At 38.5% G+C, this 20,407-nt stretch overlaps 1 protein-coding gene across 14 annotated transcripts in view; it reads right to left on the bottom strand.

The window, feature by feature from the left end:
- The window catches only part of PTPRT (protein tyrosine phosphatase receptor type T), a 1,347,533-nt gene that overhangs the window by 51,885 nt on the left and 1,275,241 nt on the right, over positions 1 to 20,407 (bottom strand). For all 14 annotated transcript variants that reach the window (XM_007474314.3, XM_007474316.3, XM_007474317.3 and 11 more), the window contains 2 exons: positions 10,938 to 11,014; positions 5,911 to 5,947 (listed from right to left, as the gene is read on the bottom strand). In XM_007474314.3, the coding sequence (XP_007474376.2) occupies positions 5,911 to 5,947; positions 10,938 to 11,014 (114 nt within the window). The remainder of the gene's footprint in view (positions 1 to 5,910; positions 5,948 to 10,937; positions 11,015 to 20,407) is intronic.

Raw genomic sequence — 20,407 nt, 5'->3', positions numbered from 1 at the left:
TCAGCCTCCTTTTCACTATCTCTTCTATCTCTATGTACCAAACTATATACACTATAGGCCTGGCTTCAAAATTCTTTCCTAACCATGTCTGAATATTTAGGTTTAGCTCCTGATTTAATGACCTGTTGCATCTGTTCTAAATTAGATGCTTGCTTTGTGGATTTTAGCTTACAATGAGAACAGCAAGTGGAATTTTGCTTTCTGTATCTATTTTGTGTAATTTTGTTGTCATTGACTTCATATTTCTTCTTCAAAAACAATCTTTTATCAAGTGTCCTCTCTTGTGGCAGAAGGAGCATCATCTAGTTTCTCTCTGCACTGGTTCTGGTTTATAACTAGATTTTGTGTAAGTTCTGTGTTGAGTTTCTTGATTTCCTCTATCTCCTTTTCTTTTAGATTTTTTTCTGTTACTTCTAATTTATCTTTTAAATTTATGTTGTTCTCAATGATTATCATGGAGGTAACTATCAGTTTCACCTAGTTCTATCAGCCCGACAGTGTCATATTTAGGGAAATAGTGTTTGAAAAAAAATTTCAAGTAAGGTGTGCAACCCTTTAAAAACAGTCTTCCTTCATGACTAGAAGACTCCTCACTATTAGCCTCGACACAATATTTATTCTGCCATTTCTGAGAGATGATCAATGAATGTGGCTGGATGTTCCCCTTTGTTTTTCATGAGTTTATCAAACCTTGCCCATGCATTAGGCTTCCAGCAACATTGCTTAATAGCCTGGAACAAGTCTTCCCTACATTTCCTTAAGTAGGACATGCTAGTGGGATTTGCAAAATCTAGGTCTTCCCTTTGCTCCTCTGTGGACAACTAGTTAAGTTGTTCTCTGCTCTGGTCTTCTCAATAAATTGGCATTGCTCATGTGGACTAAACAATTCAGACAGGAGAAACTCTACATCTTCAAAGTTTGGGTCAAAGATCCTAAAAGCACGTTTCAGTTCTTTCTGCATCTTAAAAGGTTGCTCAATGAAATTTGGAAAACGTCTTTTCAGGAATTCAAGTTCCTGTGTAAACTGCCTGTGCACTTTAGATTATAATATACCAGTTGTACTTGATAGCTTGGTGACCTCCTTTAGTGGACAAATTTTTTTCTGGTTCACTATCAGACATGGTGTCCTTGTCACCTTCATTTCCCTTTGAATTGACCTTAGATTTCTTTGCCTTTTTTTCTCTTTCTTTAGGTGCACTATCTGCCTGGCCATTGTTCTTATTCTTAATCTGGTCTAACCCCTCTTCTTTGATCAATTCCTCAAACAAGTTCTTAATAATGTATTCCAGGTTTATTATCTACCACTAGTATCTGTTCTGCCTTTTTGGGGATCACAAATCTAAAGATATTTCTCAAATAAGTCAGAGTCTGAATGACTGTCATAGTAATGATGTACACTTGAGTCAAAACCTGCCAGAGTATAGTATCAGTCTGAAATGGCAACTGCAGTAAAAACATGGTGGTGTTGCCAATATAATCCAGAGAATCAAAAATCATGTGGGTCATTTTGCTATAGAGTATATTGTAGACTCAAAATCCAGTAATGGCTGCCATCACCACAGCTCCACAAAGAAATTGCTTAAACAATTTTTTCATAAGGGATTATGTAGTTAAGTCATTTTAGGGGTGCCAATCTATAATAGATATATTTTAGGGTGTATATTTGATGGATTCTCTAGAGGACTAATAGTTCAAGTTTGTCTACCCTCATCCCAATAACTTACAGTTTCCTCCCTCTCTTCAGAAGCCTTTCAGCTTCCCCTCCCCCTTTTCTTCTGTGAGCTATGAGATTTCAGAGGAAATACTCTTTTCTCTTCTTTTCTCAAGTAAGGGTTTATTTGGGGAGGATAGGACAAGGATGGAGGATAAGGTAAGAGGAGTAGGATTTCCCTATTCTCTACAAATGAAGATTAGGAGAATATTGGAGGAAATAGCAATCCAGTCACTATTGTGAAACAGAGTCAGTCAGAGAGATATAAAGACAACTGTTTTTCTTCTGTTGCTGCCAATCAGTCAGGTCCTCCAGCTTGATAAACTTAAGTCCCAGAAACACAATTAGCTTCTTCTCTACCTCAGCCAGCCAGCCACCACCATCAGCCAGAAGCCAAAAGCCAAAAAGCCTCCTTCAGCCCAGTCCAGTGGTTGACTTGGCTTCAATTGTCTCCCAGTCACATTCTAAATGGAATCTTCATTTTGACTGACAGATTCTGTCCTCAGCTTCCTGTCTTGCATGCATGCCTTGCAAATTCTCACCTCCACATCTCAAAGGTCTTTATAACCTGATCTCATTCTACCTTTCTTATTCTCTCTTGCATACACTGCAATCCAGCAGGATTTGACTCTCGCCTGCTCCTCCAACAAAACCCTCCATCTTCTGATTCTGGGCATTTTCACAGGCTTGTCCCCATGCCTGGAATTCTCCTTTTCATCTTGATCCCCTGGCCATCTTGGTTTCCTTCAAGTCCCAGCTTCTGCACGAAATCTTTCCCAGGCTCCCTTAATGCTCATGTCTTGTCCCAGTGGATTATCTCTGATTTCTCCTGTATTTATCTTGTCAATACATTGTTGTTTTCATGTTGTGTCCCTCATTAGACCATAAGCTTCTTAAGAGTATGAACTGCTATTTTTTTCCTTTCTTTGAGTCCCTAGTGGTTAGCACTGGTTTAGCACAAAATAGGCACTAAGTAAATGCTTGCTGATGGATTTTTCCAAAATTAAAAGGAATAGGGAAAGATTTTCCTAATAGATTTTGTGCAGCTGCTGCTGCAGGTATATTGGTCAAGTTTTAATTACAACTGCCCTAAGCAGCCTATGATATTCAAAAGTGGGGAAAATCAGTTATTTGTAAATCTGAGAGGGAGCAGAGTGGTAGACCATTGGAGGATAGAGCAGAGTTGGTTATATCACAGGGAAATTCCTTGATTGGCCATCACAGGTTTCCTACCTTCTGATTTGTTGCTTAGCTAATCCTTGAGATCAGGCTACAGTGGGGGGGGGGTAGGGAAGGAGGGGAGCAAGAACAGTCTCTATTTTGAAGACCATTGATTTAGACAAATTTCTTTATTTTTAAAGAGAAGGGGAATGAAGTTCAGAGAGGCAGCACGCTTGTGGCGGAGCTGAAAGCAAAGCCCAGGACACCTGGCTTCCTAGTCCATGGTTGTTTTTTTTTCCATTAATACCACACTTTTACCTGTGTTCATGTCTTTTAGAATTTTTTCCCTATTCTTTTTTATGCCAATTTCTATTTCACACTCTTACACAATCCGTGTTGTAGTTTCTTTGTAATGAGCCTATAATTAAAAAAAGGAATGAAAGAATCAAACCAATTTGGAGGACTGGAATCAGATTTGAAACAAGAAAGAATCTTAATGGGGTTGTAGCCCAACCCTTTTCACTTTACAGATGAGGAAACTGAGGCTCAAACAAGTTAAATGATTTGACCAAGGTCACGCAAATAGTTGTGTAAAGATAATTTTAGAGTTGTGACCTAATCTAAATTAATTTTAGTTGCCAGGGAATATCCCAAATAAAATACCCAAGTCAGTTTTTTAAATTTATGGTGGTTTAATTAATATAGAGGGAAGGAATTAAGGAGAAGGGAGAGGGAAAAGGTGTAGGATTTCTCCCACCTGGCCTGTGCCAGGGGTAGTTCAAAGACCTTCGCCATGAGGTCTCTGAAGAAGATTAGTGGTTTTCTAAGAGGATAGTGTTTGGAAGGTAAAGGAGAAAGAATCAGTCTAAACTCCAATAGAGCTCAGTAAAGATGCCTTACCTGAACTAGGCTACTCAGCTTACTCCAGAATGGTATCAAGGAAAACTCACTGCTAAACCCAGACAATAGCAGCCACCACCCAAGATGTGGAAACACTCAGCACGCTCTGTCAGCCACCTCTACACCACCAAAAAGAGCCCAGAGAGAGTAAGTAATGCGAAATATGTAGATGGTTTTTACATCACTTTCCTGTGTCTTATATGTACCAATGGTAGCTTAGGCTTGACTTAGGACTGCCAGGGGTCTGTCAGTTGTTTCTGATTTGTCATTTTCTAGCACATGTCTACCATAGGCCATCCTCCTAAATACTTAATCCTTAAGTATGGGGTGTAGACATTTCTGTTTTTGTTAGACTAAGTAGGGTGGAGTAATCTAAAGTTCATAGTAGTAAATAGCAGAGTCAGGCTTTGGACCTGGCTCCTCTGGCTATAGACCCAAGATTGTTTCCTGTGATATGTTATTTCTGGTTTTTAAGCTTATTTTTATCTTGAATGTGACAAACCCTACTTCAAAGCATGATAAGGCTAGAAGCACAGGTGTGGTGTATCAACAATAACTGTCCCTATTTTATGCCACACTTACATTGAACACCATTCTTTATCCCTCATTCTTTATCTGAATTACTTTGGCCAGTCTTCTCCTTAGCTTCCTATTCCCCATCACCATAACAATGAGCTACAATAGTCAGGTTGAATTTATGATTTCTGGGGCTACTGCTGGCCAATCTCTCCCATAAAGTTAATTCCTAGTGAGCTCTCCTACTCTCTCCCTCACTTATAGTTGACATAACCCCTTACATACTCCAAAAGTTGATCGCCAAGCTCTGAATGGTTGTGAGGTTCTATATCCTGACATGCCCCAAAGCTTAATTATTTTGATCTAAGTATTGATGCAAGAGTTGCATAAAATGATGGTAAAGGGCATAGGAAGATATATTCCCCATTTATTGTGTTTACAGTTGAAGGCAGTTCTGCAACAATCTTCTCTGTAGTTTATAGTGGATTGAAACTGGGAGACCTTAGGTATTATCTCATCTAAACTTTTTATTTTATAGTTGACGAAACTACAGCTTAGAGAGTGAAATTACTCTCCCATGGGCTCAAAATTAGTAAGTAAGAAAAGTCAAAGATGACCCAGGGCTTCTGATACCTATTCCAAGTGCACTCTCTATTATACCAAACTACCTGTGGATCTGAACAGAAGAGTGGACTAAATATCCTCTGGACAGCTGTGACAGGGCTTTGATCATTCCTCATGCCAATGACCTCTATGCAAATGGCTCTCATATCTCTATTTGTAGTCCTAGTCCCACATTACCAATTGATTTGACGGCATTTCCAAAAGCATTTTCCATAGATATTTTTCACTCAACATATAGAAAAAGAAAATCCAGTGTCTTTCTCCATACACAAATTTTCAGAATATCTTAACTTCCGTATTTCTGTTGAAGGTGCTACCATGCTTCTAAAGCACACAAGTTCACAATCTTAATGTCAACCTTTTTCTGTCATTCTCTTTTATCCCTTGTATCTGATAAACTTCTGAATCTTGTCAATTCTGCCTCTACAAGTTCTCTAGCAACTGTCTTGTTCTGTATGATCACACATCTACCATCATATTTCAGGCTCACATCACCTCTCATCTCAATTATTCTAAAATTATTGTAGTAGCCTCCTAATCAATCTGCTTCTGTCCAGCCTCCTATCCAATCTATTCTTCGCACAACTTCCATGGTGGACCTGTGAAAGATCAGATCTGACCAATTTCTCCTCTGCTCAAAAATGTTCAAGATCTCTGGGGCAAGATATAAAGGTTTCTGTTTGCATTCAAAGTCCTTCTGGTTCCATCCTTTACTGCCCTTTATATGCCCTATAGTACAGCCAAGCCAACCTATTTGTTGTTCCTTCTCCAACTGCTTTGTCTCTACATAGAATACTCCCAGTCCTGGAATGCACTCCTCACCTCACTTTCATTTCTTTGATTCCTTGGCTCCCTTTAGATGAGGGATGATGAGGCAAAGTGCATAAATGATAATTTGTGATTCCTCATCTCCCTCTTCTCCTACAGTTATTCAGATGGAGCTCTGCTCCAACAGATCTTTTGCTCATCAAAAGAAAAGGAGAAAGGAATGCACTTACCTTGAGTAGCAATGTAATGACGAGGTCGGTGGTATCCCTGAATAAGAGAAGAAAGAGAAATAGTGAATAGATACTATTCAGAGCAGAGCTGGAATAGTACATTTAATGAGAAAATAGTATATTTTATGGCTTTGAAGATCAGTCCACCTGCTCTCTCCAAGTGCGGCTCTTGGCAGAGGCAGCCTTAGAAGTACACATGTATTAGCATTAATCTTTTTCATGTATTCCTGACCTAAGCTGCTCATAAGGGAAGCAAGGCAAAAAAGAAAAGGAGCTGGTCACTACACATGACAATGAATCAATAATAATATTAACTTATTTGGTGTTTTACAAAATCTTTTTCTCCTCATAACTATGTGAAGCAGACTGGTAATAACACCATTTTACGGATGAGGAAACTGAGAACTAGCAAGAATACTGTATTTCAAAGCTAGAAATGATGGCAAAGGTCATCCTACTAGAGCAGAAAATCCTGGATTTCCAATATTCCTGACACATGTTCATGTAGAATCCAGTATAACCTGAGGCAGCATATTTAATTTTGGGAGCATATCTAACTACTATGTTTTCTCCCTATTGTTTAGTTGTTTACAGTTGTATTTGGTTCTCTGTGATCCCTGTTAAGTTTTTCTTGGCAAAGATACTGGAGTGGTTTGCCATTTTCTTCTGGCTCATTTTACAGATGAGGAACTGAGGCAAAAACAGGGTTAAATGGTTTGCCCAGGATCACACTGCTAGCAATCCCTAATGTCAGATTTGAACTCAGAACTTCCTAACTCCAGGCCCAGCACTCTAACCAGTGTGCCACATAGCCCTTTTCTGCTTTAGGTTGAGCTAAAATCTGCCTCTCTGTAGTGCAGATATTAAACAACTTGCCTTGTGTCTTTCATTCTTGTCAGAGCAAGTATTTGATCCAAGAATCCATTGTTCTCTATGCTATGCCACAATCACCAAGTATTTACTGGGTGCCTACTATGTGGCCAGTCTGTCCCAGGCTTTGTTGAGGAGAAAGATGAGTCTAAGAGTAAATTGTTAAAATAGTCATTAATGAATCAACATCCCCTTAAATAGAGGCCTCTAAAAGAGTGCTCCAGGGATCTGTCTTTGGCCCTGTGCTTTTCAACACTGTTGCTAATGACTTAGATGAAGGCTCAGATGTCATTCTTGTCAAATTTCCAAATTACATGAAGCTAGAAGGGATAACTAACACAAAGGATGAAAGAGTCTGGATATGAAAGAGCTTCAACCAGTTAAAATGATGGGATGAGTCAAATAAATTGAAATGTAACAGAAATAAATGCCAAGTTCCATACTTGGATGATGCAGTAGATAGAGTGCCAAGCCTAGAATCAGGAAGACTCATCTCTGTGAGTTCAAATCAAGTCTTAGACACTTATTAGGAAAGTCACTTAATCCTGTTTGCCTTAGTTTTCTTATCTATAAAATGAGATGGAGATTCAGTTTTTTGCCAAGAATACCCCAAAAAAGGTCATGAAAAATCTGACATGACAAATAACTGAACAACAATACTTGGGTTCAAATAATCAACTTCACAAGTACTAGATGGTGGGTACGTATGGCCAAATAATAATTTATATATAAAATATGTGTTGGAATTGTTGGAGATGTTGTAGAAGGAATTATAGGGAAGGTACAGTTTGGACAAAATGGTGTTTGAGATCCCTTCTAGATATGAAGTGTGATTCTTTGATCTGTTAAATGGGGACAAGATATATACACTCTCCATTTCATAACATAATTGTGGGAAAAGTATATTGACAATTGTTATAAATGTTATGGAAACTGAAATTTTTCTTATTATCAATATGGGATGGGGGGGAAGTGTTTTAACTATAACTTCACTTAGTGAAATGAAAGAGGAGGTATAGGGTACCCTCACTCCCAATATCCCATTTTCTTTTCCCAGAAAAATCTATTTCAAAAAGGATGTATTTGGTTTTATATCACATTCATTCCCAAGCATTAGATTTTTTCTCCTCTGCCTATTTTGCCTTCTTTTGTTACAAAGACTTTAAAAAAAAACAAAGGTCAACAAACCAATTAATAAATTGACTATGTATGACAACATATGAAATTCCCCACCCATAGTATTCCCTATTTGTGATGACAAAAAGGAAGTTTATTTTCTCTATTCTTATTTGAGGACAAGCTTGGTCATTATAATTATGCAACATTTAGTTTTATTCCATTATTCTTTCCATTTACATTGCTGTAGTCACTGTGTTTTTTGTTTTCTAAGTTCTATTTACTCTGCACTGCATCAGTTCATTCAAGTGTTCCTATGTTCATCTAAATTCTTCCTATTTGCCATATTTTCAGGTGCAATAAGATTCTATTACATTCATACACCATAATTTGATTCTTATTACCAAAATAAAATAAAATAAAAATAAAAAAACATTGCTATGATCATTTTAGAAAACTTAGGATATTTCATTCTCTCTCTTTGACTCTGGAGGATAGATTTAGCAGAGGGACCTCTACCTCAAAGAGTAGGGACCATTTTGGGTACTTTTATTTTGGGACCATGATTCCAAGTTGCTTTCCAGATTGGTTGGTCCAATTTTCAGTCCCACAAGAGTATTTTAGCTTTCTTCTCTTCCCACCCCTCCCACCTGTCTTGTCAACAAAAACATATTTTTTTCTAATAATGGAAGATAGATTATTAACTTTGTATAAGAAAACTTCTAGCCAGAGAAGAACTTTTAATTCATTTAAATCCCTCCTACACAGTACACAAATACTCTGAAAACCAGTAATAGGCCTTCCCCCATATGACTATGGGGAATATGAAATAGGTTTGTATCCAAAATACATTTATCTCACTCTACACTCATGCATCTGTTACTTATTTGGGACCCAGATACAATATTTATTTTTAAGCTAGTCATTTATAACGGATTCAAGTAGCCAGTGCTTTCAGAGACATAGAAATAAAGCCAATGAACAGACGCTTCAGCCGGCAACCACAGACTCTTGAGACACAGGCATGCCTCGTAATGTCCATTCCAATTATCCAAATAGATTCATTTTAATGAAGCTTTATTATTTCCTTCCTTTTGTAGTGAATTAATGACCCATTCTTGGATGCACCGATTATATCATGGACAGCCGGTCGGCTGTTTGGGGAAATGCTGCCTCTCCACATAGGAATGGTATGGCTCCAAAGACCTGGATTTGAATTAGCAGTCTCCCGCTTACTTGATATATGAACTTGGAACAATCATTTCCCTTCTGTAAGCCGTAGGTTTTTTTATTATTATTATTTGAAAATTTAGGAAAATAATCCTTACCTAGAGCTTCTGAGACAACAAAACAAGAATGTATTTGAAAGGGCCTTGAAACTCTAAAGCTCTATGTGAAACAATCTATTTTTTCATAATACTGGGCAATGAATTATTTTTTAAACACTTAACTGATAATATGTAGCAGCTAGTTGGCACAGTGGACAGAGGACCAGACTTACAGTCAGGAAGATCTGAGTTCAAATGTGGCCTCAGATACCGTGTGACCCAGGGCAAGTCACTTAACCCTGCTTCCCTCTGTTTCCTCATCTATAAAATGAACTGGAGAAGAAAACGACAAACCATTCTAGTATTTTTGCTAAGAAAGCCCCAAATGGGGTTATAGAAGTTGGACATAACTGGAAAATGACTGAACAACAACAACATCTGATAATGCCATTCCTTTGCTAAAAAAGTCTTTGATGTTCCCTTATTACCTCTAGGATAGCATATAAACTCTCCCTGGCCATTAAAGGCCTCCACAATCTGGTTCTTCCTACCCCTTGCAGGCCTATTTCATTATCCCCCTCTATACAATCTAAAATCCATTCTGAATAATCCCTCCAGTCTCTCCTTCCCCAAGTTTGTGTTCTTCATATTATTCCACATACCTAGAATATTCTTTGGTTTCCTCTTTGCCTATTGGTCACCTACCAATTTTTTAAAGCCCATCTCCTCCAGGAAGCCTTCTCCAACCTCACCTAGTTATAACAACATTCCCATTCATATACCATACACCAAATCATTTGTACCTTTTGAATGTCCATATCATATGCCATTGTATATGTAAATTGTAGTGCATCTGAGTTTTTATTTGGGTTTATGTCTCCTTCCCATACTAGACTGGGAGCTATAGCAGGGCAAGAGCATGTCTAAATTAAACTTTGAATCATCCCTGGTACATGAGAGGGATTTAACAAATGTTTTTGGTATTGCATTTATTGTATTATAAAAATTCAAGACATCATTATTATTAATCATTGTTATTATAAATAATAATATTTATAATTAATTAATCATCAGTCTAACATGCAGAATGAATCTCAGACTGAGCAGGGAGAAATGAAAAAGAAAAAATGACTAGGTATGCCTAAATCAAGTTTCTTTGGTTCAAGCCAGAACTTCCCCTGGGGTCTTTTTTCTCTGACCCAAGCAAGGGCATTTGTACTTTGCTACTTTTCTTGGGGATCCTTCTTGGATCATAACTGACTGACTGGATGCTCTAATCTCAACTGCCCCAAACCAAAAATTCCTTCTTCTGCTTAAGCAAAAGCCCTTCTACTTTGTCCTCACTTGCAGAGTGCTGTTCAATGCTAGCTGACTCATCTTACCCTTACAAAACCCTGAGTAGGGATTATTATCCCCATTTTTTAGATGAAAAAATTAAGACTTATTACAAGTAGCATGTCTCTTCAGTAACTGTAGCGTTTAGTCAGTGAATGGGGATATCCTAGGCTATTTAAACTTCAGAAATTTCTAATAGAAACGTAAGAGTATGAAGGATTCCAGAGTATGAGAGAAAAAACCCCAAGATTTCAAACTCAACCATCCCAGGAGTTGGGCTGAGGGAAAGGAGGCAGAAGGGAGAAAGGAACTGCATGCTTTGGGCAGGAAGAAGTGGGCTATTCCAGAGCAATGATCTGATCATGGCCAAAAGTTAATGAATCTCAGGCTACAAAATCTCTCTCTCACCAGACCATCTCCATGACGAAGGACACTTACATCGATGTAGTTGGCGTTAATGTAGTCTGAGTGTGGGTCTCCATCCAGCATAAGCAGTCTGACTCTTGAGTGGTCATCTGAAAAGAGAGGGAGAAAAGTGAGGGGAGTTTTAGAAAAATGGACCTTCTGGAATTAGAGTGAGAGAGGAAGGAAAACCAGATATTGGATCTAAGGGACCATGACCAGTGTGGGAAGATCTTTGCTCTCCTATGGCTAGTGATACAGTGGCCTTTCATGGGCTTGGGCCTAAATGTTAAAATTCATTAGCCATGACTTTTCAGGACACTCTTTTTTTTTAAACCCTTGCCTTTTGTCTTAGAAGCAATACTAAGTATTGGTTCCAAGACAGAAGAGTGGTAAGGGCAATTGGAGTTAAGTGACATGCCCAGAGTCACCCAGCTAGGAAGTGTCTGAGACCAGATTTGAACCTAGGTCCTTTTGACTCCAGGCCTGACTCTCAATCCACTGAACCACCCAGCTGCCTCTTTAGAACCCTCAATTTTGATGCCTCTATAAAAGGCCCTGTGAAAGAGGAGACTAAAGAAAGTCAGACTAAACTGCTCTCATATATTATGCTTAGGTTTCATTTTGATGGGATCAGAGATTTAGAACAGGAAGGGATCTTTGAGGCTATTCAATCAACCCCTAACAGATGAGAAAACTAAGGCTCAGAGAAGTTAAGCATTTTCCCACGATCACATATATGGTATGTGTCAGAACAGGATTTGAATCTAGGTCTTTCTAATTTCCAGCCTAGCTCTCTATCCACTATAGACAGCACACTGCCTCTTTCAAGCCCATTTTTAAAAAATGGCATTATTTTCTGTATTTTATCCAATTATTCTATATTTCCTGAATGAATCTTAAAGAATTTTTTTTAAAATATTTTTAGTTCTTATTATTAATACCAAAATAATCAGGAACAAAGTCAAAATAAAAACAAATCTACCAGTGACCAAAAACTTCATGTCAAAACTGGCAATTTCAACCAAAATCTTAGTACAAAAATAATTAAAAGCCCATTTCTTTCCAATAATACTTAATGGTGGAAAAATTTCATCCACTAAAAAATAGTTGGATAATCCCTTAGGGTTCATTCTAATGGACTATATAGTTATAATTACAAACCAAAAGCAGAGGTTGAGGAGGGCTGGTTAAATTCCAAATTCATTCTACATGAAGTTCCTCCCTGCTACAACATTTTTATTTTAAGGCCATGCTTCTCAAAGTATGGTCCCAATGGACCTGATAATCCATAATCCTTTCCATGGTAAAATCCTGTATTACTTACTTTTTGTAATATGATAATGAGAGGTAGTGTAATATGGTGGCTAGAAAGCTGTTTTCAGAATCAGGAAGATCTGTGTTTGAGTTCTGCTGTTGCCACATACTGACTATGGCTCTGTACAATTTATTTAGCCCCTCAAATTCCAGGCAGCCCCAGTCTTAGACTATCTAAAGCTGCAGAAAAGGTGCTATAGAGGAAAATCATGACCAGGAGCTCCCTATACTAGTGACATCAGATTTGTGTTTAAAAAAAAACAAACCTCAATATATGTGTATTTTACATACATATGTATATGTGCATTTGTATATGAAAGACTTGGGCTTTATACATAAATATATATGTATAAAGTTTGGGGTTTGGATTCTAACTTTGATTCTTGCTAGCTGTGTGACATCAGGCAAATCCCTGAATCTCTTTCTGTGCCTTGAGCAACTTCTGTTAAATTAGAGAAGGGTGGTAACTTTTGATGGGGGTCCATGAAGTTCCCTATTACAAATAAATCAAACACCTCTTCCAGATAGATGTTTTTATAATATGAAAATGTTGCAACTCTGTTCTTGGAGTGACTATCTGATTCATTTGGAGACTAGGTCAAGTCCTGATTATATTTTGGTATTTGATCGGAAGTGGAGTGTATTTGCCTCTCTACCCTTCCTAGTGAGGGTTTTTCAGTGAGAGCAACTGGGAATGAATGAGGGGTGTGGATGCCACAGGAGTGTTTGCCCAGATGAGGTGTTACTTGTTGAAAAATGTTTAGGGACTAGGATGGTGGTTCTCAAATTCATTTTGCTCATAACAGAGTAACTGTCTTTGCTAAGGGATAAGCTGAGGGTGATTGAGGAAACCTGGAAATATACACATAATTAATTGCAAATGTAGGTTGCATCTAATTCAAGGGACACGCTTATAAAACCACTGTTCTAGGGAACATAGTTAGATGTGGTAAACTGAGATTCCCAGCGTGCTTTCAATTTTGTATTGTTTGGAGATGATGCCAGGCAGAGCAATTTGGACATGTGGGATGGGAACACAGGTCCCATGCATGCACTTCTAACATAGGTTAGATGTGAGAAAACAGATTGCTGGTGAGAAACTGTGACAGCTAGATTATCAGCTATTAGGTGAGGATAAGAACTTCACAATCCCCCTACTGACCTTATAACACATTGAGTGCAAATTCCTCCAATAGTAAACCCAAGGAGAGACTGTGAGCTTTCATTAAAGGACAGAATCCAATTTGAAATCCCCACTCTAGGATTTTATAAAGGGAAGGGTAGCAATATCTTCATAGTTTATTTATTACTTATGGGAGACGCTCATATTGTTCCTGTCCCTTATTTTTCTAACTTTATATAATTAGGTGGATGAAAAATTATGTTTACACACATACACATGGAGAAAGATAGGGAAGTCGACAACATGGAGGAGTTTATACCAGGCAATTTACAAAGAGCGCCAGAATGCTCATTACACGCTATCTACATTCTGCAAGCTTGAAAAGAAACTAATTTGGTGTCCCTCATTTGATATTCAAGACAAGAAGGGAAGTTAGAGAGAATCATGTGGAAGCAAAAAGCTCTCTAACATTTAGGGAATAGGAAAACAGTCTGCATAAACTTGAGTACATTGCACTGGGAGATTTGCATATAGTATGTTGTACCCAGTAGGCATTTAATAAATGCCTGCTGAGTGAATGGATGAATAAGAACATCTTTTAGTAGAATCATGATGGCAAAGCCCAAGAAAGGTCTGGTTTATTGCCAGCATACCAGGGGGTTGGGATTCTGCCTTTGCTATCTATGACTTCTTTGACTTTGGGCAAACATTTCAACTGGGGACCAACTTCAATTTCCCTTCTATAAAAAACTAAGTTGGACTGGGTGAAGTCAAAGGTTCTTTCCAGCTTATGATCCTACAAAGCCAACTATGAAGCTGCAAGAGAAGGATAGGCCTGAAGGGTTATTAACAAACCACATCTCTTGGAAAAGGGAGAGTTACAAGTCATAGTTGGAAAAGCAAAAGGGGAATGTGTTTGAAAAGATTATCACTGAGGCATATAAATCACTTGGCTCCCCTGGGTACAAATGGCTGAGCTCCTGGTGAACAGGTCCCCTTCCTATGATAAGTCTATTCTCTAATAATCATAGTAGATCACATTTCTACTGTGCTTTTAAGGTTGTCAAAATTCTTTCCTCACCAACAGTCCTGTGCAATAAGTAGTGCAAGTGTTAGTGTCATTTCACAAATGAAGGAATTGAGATTCTGGAGTTTAAGAGACTTTCCCAGGGTTTTAAGGCTAGGAAGAGTCACAGCCAGAAATCAAACCCAGGGGCTTATGACTGAATTGCATGGCTTTACATTGCCCACATTTCCAGTAGGCAGTTGATGTATGTTATTTGTAAATGAATTTGTAAATTTGATTCCCCGAAAGACAAATGAGGAGTGAGGTATTGGCAGAAGGTTTTGACTCACTAGGGATTTCTCTTCATGGTCCCTCCCAAGAACTCCAAGTCTAAGACTATCACTCTTGGCCCAGAAAAATTCAGATAACTAAGCTCTTCTACAAATTAACTCACAGAAGCTGAAGTTGCCAGAAGAAAAGGAAAAAGCATGAGAACCAGTGAGCTTTGTTTATTCCAGGCAGCCACTCAGAAGATTTATGGGATCTGAGGAACAAGAAACAGATAGAGGCACATGCAATGTAGGCTGGAACAGGAGGAAAGTGGGATCAGGATGGGAAATGCCAAGTTCATGAATTGCATTGAGGAAAACACTTTGAAAACTAAGAGCTAAAGAAATGGGAGCTATCTCTCTTCCACTGTCATCAAATCCATGGTAGAGATAAGGGCTTTGAAAAGATCATCAATTTACAAACAAGCATAAAGTAGTCAGTTTTCTGGGAAGGATGAAACAAGTCCTTAGATTGAGTTAGTAAAAAGACTTGGAGTTAAGGGATAGAACCGTTAGTCCCATTGCTGACACTGAATATCTTTGTGACTGTTCTGAGCCTCAGTTTCCTGAAGTATAAAATAGTGAATGCCTCCATTATGAATTGGATGGAAGTTACATATCAGACCAGTGACCAAGTCTAGTCAAATTTGCCTATACAGCATTTCTCATAGTTGTCTCTTTCTCTCCACTAAATATTGTAACCAACCTGATTCAGATTTTCATCACTTTTCACAGTTACAGCAATAACCTCTTATGGGTTTTCCTGACTCTGGCCTCTCTCTGCTCTATAGTCCAACTTTCACCAAGTTGTCAAAATTGTCTTCTTCGTGTACAGGCCTAACCATGCCTCATCCTTGCTCAAGAACTTTCACTGACTCCCTATTGCCTAAAGGATAAAATAGAAACTCTTCCAGCTGGCATTTCAGGTACCTCGGCAACTAGATTCTGATTTACTTTTCATTACTTCCCTTTATACATTGTTTCAAGCACCATAGACTACTAACAATCTCATCCTTGAGCACAAGGTATTCTCTCCTAGCTTCATGTAACAATGTATCTGCCATGCTTAGAATTTACTCTTTCCTCATCTCTGCCTGCCCAAAAATCCTTTTTCTTCAACAGTTCATGTCAATGTAATTTTTAAAAAATTTGGTAAGAATCTATTATGTGATAGGCACTGCAGCTAGGTGCTGGAGATATAAATTAAAACAAAACAGTCCCTTCCCCCAAGGAGTCTGCATTCTACTGGAGAAAAACAAGATCAACACAGATAAGTAATTACAAATTACATATACAAAATAAATTGAAAGAAATTGTACTAATTACTGGGGGAACTGGTAAAGGATTTATGCAAAAGGCATTAATGAGCTGACCTTGAAGAGACATAGGGGTTCCCAGAGAGAAGAGAGGAGGGAAAGTGTATTCAAGGCATATAGCATAGAAGTCCATAAAAAGGAATGGAAGGGAGCCAGAATGCTGTCTATATGGAACAGCAAGTATGTTAGCTTCAATGGAAAACTGAATCTGTAAGGAGGAATGGGGTGTAATCAATAGAAAAAGATAGGTTGGAGTATAAGGGGCTTTTAATGCCAAAAAGGAAAGTTTATATTTTATACTAGAGAAAATAAAGAGTTGTTGAAGTTTTTTTGAGCCAGGGCATGATCTAACCATGCTTTATAAATACCAGCCTGTCCACTGTATGAAAAGGAAATAGGCAGGATTCAGGGCAGGCAATTAGAAGGTTATTGCTATTCCTCCCTATTCTAAGCTTAGCTTGGACTACCTCCTCCCTGGAGCCTTCTTTGATTGATTCCCTCAGTTGAAATTTCTACATCCTCCCTGCTTACATTTTTCAAGATTATTTTCTGTCTGTATTTCTCTTTTGTCCCCATTAATACTATAACTTGTCTTGTATTTATTTGTGTATAAGTGCTGTCTCCTCTCCCCCAGCAGAATGTGAGCTCTTTGAAGTTAAGAAAAAAGTTTTTATCTTTGTTTTCCCAGTGCCTTACAAAGGGAATAACAAAAGGTTATATAGTTTAATTGAATTCATCTATAGACCATTAGGCTCTGTGTAAGGAACACCTATTTTTTCTTTCAAACTAATTTTATTTTTTTACTTAACAAAGAATTTATTTTCTCCCTCCACTCCATATAGAAAATAAAAGAGAACAAGAAACTCTTGTGACTATATACATATGTATAATCAAACAAAACAAATTCCCACACTGGTCATCTCTGAGAATATATGTCTCATTCTGCACCCTGAGTCCATTGCTTCCCTTTCAAGAGATGGGCAAGGGAATCTTTTCATAACATTTACTGCCCCAAAGTGAAGTGGACTGCCTCAGGAGCTAGCAGATTTCCTGGTCGCCAGAAATTTTCAAAGAGAAATTGGATGAGCATCTATTTGGCATGCTGTAGAAGGGATTTCTGTTCAAACAGGAGGTTAGAATAGGTGGCTTTTGAAATCCAAAGTCTATGGAATAAGAAAGTTTACACTTCAAGGGTCATGTAAGGAAAATGTTTTGTAAGCCATAAATCACTGTGATTTCTCTTTTCCATAGAGCACTTCCATTCTCTACTCAACCACTAACTTTGCTGCATATAAAAGTTTACATAATGAAATCAGCAATGCCAAACATCCCTAAAGAAGGAAACGCAGATGAGAGGGGAACTTTGGAGGGAATATCATTTGGACAAGATATTTGATCAGTTCCCTCTTTCTATCCTCTAGGCAATAAGGAAGATAAAAGATATTATTTCTCAGAGAAAAGAGATTTGGTTCATTACAATGAATTGTGTAGCTGAGAAATCATTTCCTAGAAGTATTAGAAATGTTAATGCTCTCATCATGCAAGAGTGAATTGAAAAGAAGGCAGGTAATTCTGTGGAGATTGCTGGATACCTAGTGAAAGGTAAAGGTCCATACAATATCATCAACAGGATTATAACCATCTCTACACTTGTTAACCCTATGAATCCTCCTCCTCCTTCATGTCCATTCTCCTCCTTTTCTACCCCAAGCTCCAAGGGGTAGTCTAGAGAATGTGTTCTGTCTTCATACTAAAAGTCCTTCCCATTGCTTTTGATATGTAGCCATATTTGAGAATTACTGTTATCACACTCTATGTCTTTATATCCCGAAGAAAGTGTTTTTTTTTTAATGTTTACTGCTACTAATTATGGTTTCTTTTACCATGACTTCACCCAAAGGGGATGGGCCAGAGTTTAGTAGAGACTCCAGACCTTGTCTTGCTTTCTTTTCTCTTAAATTCTTGGATGCCATAACCAATTTGTCTCCTACAAGGAAATCTACATTTGGAGATAAAATCTCCTAGAGAATGATCCATCATCTATTCTTAATCTACAGAACAACTTAAATATCATGTGACTCTAGAGTGATGGATTGGATTTGAGACAGTGGGTGTTCCTTGAAGGGCAATGACTTTAGAGACCAAATTTGGCTACTTCCTGGCTACTGTTGGTGCTGCTCAAAACTGCAGAAGCCCCTCTTATCTTCTTTCTCTATATCTGTTGGCTTGGTAAACTTATCTCCTCCCATGTGTTCAATTATCATCTTACAGAGGACTCTCAGATATTTGTACCTCTAGTCTATTCCTGTACTATAGGATTTGAGTCTCCTGGTAGCAAATTTTCTAAATCACCACTAAAAAGTGCCCTGGAATTTCAGACGCCACTGGATGGAGGAATGCTTGTGAGAAGACACTCCCCAGAGATAGTGTAGGGTTTATATTATCCAGCAGAGCCTAGGATGAGATCTTACTGGTTCACAAAACTATTAGTAAAACCTAAAAACATATAAACATTGTCAACATGGAAATATAGAAATCCCCAGTTTACTTAGTTTAAGGGCATAAACCCCAGGTTTTGACCTTGTCACTGGAGAGGTTTCCCCCTGAGGCAAGGTCCCACTTCTCCAAACAATGGACATCCAGGTAGTTTGGGTGGGAGCAGCTAATCCCTATTGTCCCTATAGTTTCTCCCCGGAGGCTAAGGTCCATTGCCAAGCTGACCTAGTCCTGGGCTGGGTCTTTCCCTTTAGTGTCCATTGTGGGGCATCAGCCCCTCACTGTCATTCCTGTCTGGAACTCCTCATTTTCCTTTCTTACTATTGTAAAGTCAGTCAACTGTCCCTCTCACTCCAAGCCCCCAGGGCATCTAGAGTGATATATATATATATAGGCTCCCCAAATTCTTTTGTTCCTTGGAGTCCATCCTGAGTGGTGGCACTCCCCGGGTTCAGTGACCTGGGTGTCCAGACTCTGTGCGGAGCAGATCTGTTGTTGCAACTTAGTAGCGCTAACCCCTTTTCCCTTGATTTTGACTACTTAATAGTTCTGCATTTTTCTAGTTGACAACATAACACCCCCCTCTATTTTCTTCTGTCCCTTCTCTCTCCATTCTTCTCTTCTTATCCTATATCCCTCTTTCCCCTTACCTCTCTGTCCCTACTGCTGAGAGCCACTATGTTGAGTTTATGGAAAATAGACTTGTCTACAGTAGGGAATTTTGGGTTTCAGAAACACTTATCTACCCAATGCAGGTTGCGTTTACAGAGAGTTCTTGCAATAGTTCCACAAAACCAATGACCTCTCTCCCCAGAATTTTTTTCTCTCCTGGATAATAGGCAAACAAAATTCACTCCCTAGTACTGAATACCATAAAAAAGAGACCCATAAGAATCACATAAACCCAACAAAAAAAGATGATGATGGAATATTGGCATGGACACTGTACCAGTCAGATGACTATCTCACCCCACCAAATGCCTGAGGGACTAACACTCTCCAAGTCACCTCCACACCAGGACATAGCATCTAAAGAGTATATAAACCCCAGAACTGATGTTGTCTGGGGGACAGACTCTCCATCCATGCTGTCCCCATGGGGGAACAGCCTTTCCTTTCATGCTATCCTCCCAGGGAACTGCTCCCTACCTTGCTGTTCTACCTTGCTATCCTCCTAGCCAACATTACTTTCTAAATTAATAAATCTCTTTTTTTGTTTTTAAGCTAAGTTTTGGAGTCATTGCATGCTTGCAAAAGGCATCCTTCCCGAACCCCAAAAGGCTATCCTTCCATGCCCATGACAATATGAATCAGATGCCATCATGAACGTGGAAGTTATCTTGAATTATTGACTTTGACTCAATATGTCTCCTATGAATTACATTGCTGCCAGGCTGTGATGCTATAGTCTTCTGGTTCTTTCAGAACCATTTGGCTAGTTACCAGTGCCAGAAAATCTTAGATAACTTTTCAGTCTTCTCTTTGAAGCAACAATGAAAGCCCTTATAACACAAACTATTGAGCTATATGTTTCTCACATCTGTGTACTTACTACTCACATGGGTAGGTCTTCTGCTGTTATCTCCCTCTTGATTCTATCTGACAGGAAAAACTACTCTGCCTACCATACAAGGCTGTTCTTGGTTCTGAAAGGTAGCATAGGAAAGAGGCATGGCAAAACTCTCCTCTCAGTGCTTTGGATGTGTGAATCCTAGTGCAAAAGGAGAAATGACAAATAAATTCCATCTGTCCTCAAGTTTTCTAACACACCTATTTACTTTATCACCTAAGTGACTCATGCTTCATGATTTCTACACTTTTCTCTCTTGAAATTTCTGTTTGTAGAGAGTATCTGCCTCAGGCTGTTATAAACACCAAGGCAAAGAATTCATTGGTGATTCTTTTCATTCTCTCTTTTT

This window comes from Monodelphis domestica, chromosome 1 (genome assembly GCF_027887165.1).
Source record: "Monodelphis domestica isolate mMonDom1 chromosome 1, mMonDom1.pri, whole genome shotgun sequence".
Classification (NCBI taxonomy): Eukaryota; Metazoa; Chordata; class Mammalia; order Didelphimorphia; family Didelphidae; genus Monodelphis; species Monodelphis domestica.
The sequence above is the reverse complement of the archived record's forward strand: the minus strand, read 5'-3'. Positions and strand labels throughout refer to the sequence as shown.